This window comes from Plasmodium reichenowi, chromosome 8, assembly GCF_001601855.1.
Source record: "Plasmodium reichenowi strain SY57 chromosome 8, whole genome shotgun sequence".
NCBI lineage: Eukaryota > Apicomplexa > Aconoidasida > Haemosporida > Plasmodiidae > Plasmodium > Plasmodium reichenowi.
This window is the reverse complement of record NC_033653.1, coordinates 236,382-240,243: the sequence shown is the minus strand read 5'-3', so window position 1 is coordinate 240,243 and position 3,862 is coordinate 236,382. Positions and strand designations below refer to the sequence as shown.

General features: G+C 17.1%; 1 protein-coding gene across 1 annotated transcript in view; it reads right to left on the bottom strand.

The window, feature by feature from the left end:
* Nucleotides 1–2,895, bottom strand: part of PRSY57_0806300 (putative membrane protein) — a gene marked incomplete at both ends in the record, with an annotated part of 7,749 nt that extends 4,854 nt beyond the window's left edge. The window contains one exon of the mRNA XM_012907004.2: nt 1–2,895. This exon is cut by the window's left edge and continues 4,314 nt beyond it. Within this exon, the coding sequence (XP_012762458.2) occupies nt 1–2,895 (2,895 nt within the window).
* Nucleotides 2,896–3,862: the final 967 nt, after the last annotated feature.

Genomic DNA, 3,862 nt, shown 5'->3' with positions numbered 1-3,862 from the left:
TTTATTTTTGTATGGATTGCAATATTTTATATTATATATTTGTTTTTTCTTAATTTTGTTGGTCTTATTTATTTTCTTTTTGTTTTTCTTTTTTTTTTTCCTAATAATATCGAGTGTTATGTTTAAATTTTTAATATTTATATTATTGTTTGTGTGTTTATTTGTTGCAGTACAAATAAAATTGTGGAAAAAAATATCAGCATGTTTTTCTTTATCTGTTTTATTATTAGCATCATCGAGTGTTATAAGAAAGTTGAATTTCCCTGTTTCTTCATGTTCATTTTGAGTATCTTGATTATTAAATGGATTATATTTATTATTATTAATAATAACATTCTTTTTATTAATATCATCTTTATTGTCATTTTTTATGAATTCTTTTAGTGTTTCATCCTTTATATCATTAACTTTTTTTTTTTTAACATGTTTAACTTTGGATCTGTCTTTCTTTTGAATATATCCATCCTGTACATTTTTAAATAATGTTATAAATTTATTTATATTCAAATCAAAGTAAGAAAAATTAAAATTAGCATAAGAATGCTTGTGTATATTTTTGTTTGTGTCTTTAAAAACCTTATGATTCATTATATTATATTTGTGTTTGTTTTTTTTTATGTTGAGAACATTTTTTATTTTCTTCCTGTATATATTAAAAATATTAGGTGTCGTTCGCCTTTGTAGAACTTTAAAAAATTTATAAATTAATTTGATAAAGAAATATATGGAGAGTGTATTACAATTATAATAATAATAATAATTATTATTAAAATCATTTGTGTTGTTATTATTATAATCATCTGTGTTGTTATTATTAAACAATATAACGCTTAATATGTGTAATATATCAGAATATTGAAAGGTAGACATATACACAAAATGGTTCATAGAATTAAAAGGATAAGGTTGATTACTCATAATTTTGTCTTGATATATATAATAATTATCCATACAAATAAATAACTTTTTTTTTTTTATTAGATATAATAATGCTCTTATTGAATAAAAGGTTATATATCTTTTATTCATTATATATGTTTGTGATATGTTCAATAAAAATTTTAATATAATAATTTGTAAATTTAATAAAAATATATTTGTAAAACTTAATAATGTAGTATTATAAAAAAATACATCCAACAAATGTACAATTTTATTTTCGTCACATTGATTATATGGTATATAAAAAATTTTATTTATAATATTCCAGAGTTTTTTAAATAAATAATAAGAAACATATGGATACAATTCATTCAATTTACTCCCTATCATTGCCAAAAATAAACATTTTGTAAAAGAAAAATGATCGTTTATTATATATATCATTTTGTTTATATATTTATTCTTTTTATAATTTTTTGAAAAATATATATCTTCATAATAATAATAATTATTATTATTATTATTATTATAACATTGTAGATGTTTAAATATATCTAAATAGTTACACATATGTGATATATTCTCCTCCTTTGAGTTATTTGTTTCTTGTGCGGATATATATTTTTCATTTTTATCACTTATTATATGTTTTTCATTTTTTTTTTCTTTATTTCCATGGTCTTTTTTTTGTAAATCAAGTTGTATAGCTTTTTCCCCCTGAACATTCTCATTCTCCCCATGATAAGGGTGGTATACCTTTTCATGTTGGATATTTTTTTGCGGTTTCTCATTTTCCATGTGTTTCTTTTTTATGTGTATGAAAAAGGAGTGTACGTTTGAAGATTCATCTTTTTTTTTTAATAAAGATTTATATAACTTCTTGATAACATGATATAGAACATCATGACTTAGATATGGTATTAATTTAAGGAAAAGTACTAAAGCATGAATATATTCCTCAAAATTAATTTGTTGAAAAATAATATTCATAATATGATTAATTATATGATTACATTTACTAATATGTGATATAAAAAGTAAAGATAATTTTAATGCATATAGACGAATGTGTTTATGAGTTTGGTTTAACATATTAACAATATGTAAAGTAATTATATCTTTTATAAATAATGCTTCATTATCTTTCTTTATAAAATAATGTTCTTTGTTTTTTATTTTACTTCGATTATAATTAAAATTATTATATGATATTGATTGAATCAATTTTTTATTTCTAATAATTTGATAATAAGCAAATTTTTGAACACCCATATGTTTACTTAATTTAATTATTTCTAATAAAAAAAGGAAAGAATTATAAACAATGGTATAATTATTAGATATATTATCTTCATTTTTATATAATATATTTTCTATATTATTTATATCTTTCGATGTTAATAATTTCTGTTCATATAATTCTTCATAAAAATAAATTATATGTCCTAATAAACATATATTTTTTAATAAACATAATAAAGATGGATTATTCATTTTTAATACAAACTTTATTTCACGATATATATGTACATTATCTTTATATTCAAGAAAAAAATAATCTGCATACTTTAAAAATTCATATCTTTCTTTATCCCTTATCATAAAACCAGCATCTTTTTTTTCTTCATCACACTCTAACATATCTTTTGCATAACCAAAATTAAAAAAATTATTATCATAAATATTATCATAAATATTAACATTATTATTATCATCATAAATATTAACATGATTATTATCATCATAAATATTAACATTATTATTATCATCATAAATATTAACATGATTATTATCATCACTATGAATATATTTATTATCATCACTATGAATATATTTATTATCATCACTATGAATATAGTTATTATCATCATTCTTCCCATTCTCATAATTTATGTAGTCATTTATATTGTTCTCATCCATGTAAGAAAAATACTCATCGCTCTTTTTCATTCCCTCATTATTCTCTTCACACAGTACAACTTTATGTCCTTTCTTTAATTCATCTCTTTCCATTTCAACATTTTCTTTTTATTTATTTGGTATTACAAGCATTGTAAGTATTAATTTGATATATATATATATAAATATATATTTATATATTTATATGTTTATTTTTTTATTTTTTTATTTTTTTTCAGTATATTTTTATAGATATAAAAATCAGGTGACAAAACATATGTATTTTCCTTTTACAATAATTCATCTATATATTATTAATTTTTTTTTTTTTAAAAGAAAGCAAATGGTTAAATCATAATTTATAATATAAATATATAAAACAATTTTTTTTTTTTTTTTTTTTTTTTTTTTTGCATAACAAATAAATAAATTAAAATAATATAATATAAAATAATATTATAAATATATGATGAACATCTTAATAAAATATGAACAGTGATCCACACTATTATCATATATATTACAATATTTTTCTCTTTTATAAATTAAGTATTTCAATATATAAAAATATATATTTCAATTTTAATATATATTAAACGCCGTATCATAAATATAAATATAAATATTATATATATAATATATATTGCATACATATATACTATATAATATATAATAATACGTATGTTTCCTCTAATCATTACAAAGAATTATATGTTTGTGTTAAAAAAAAACATACAAATGTTATTATAAAAATTTAAAAAATTATTAATATATATGTATATATATATATATATATATGTATATTATATATATTAATAATTTTTTTAATTTTTTTTTATTTTTTGAATTCTAATTTCGTAAAAAAAAAAAAAAAAAAAAAATATATTATTAAGGACATTTTTTTATTATCAATTTTTTTTTTTTACCTATAGAAGAAAATACAGTATGTGAAAAGTATTGTATTATATAATATAATAGAAAAAAAAAAAAAAAAAAAAAAAAAAAAAAAAATTTTAAATATTAAAATAAATAAAAAACAAATAAATAATTTTTTTTTTATTTTTTTTTTTTTTTTTTTTTT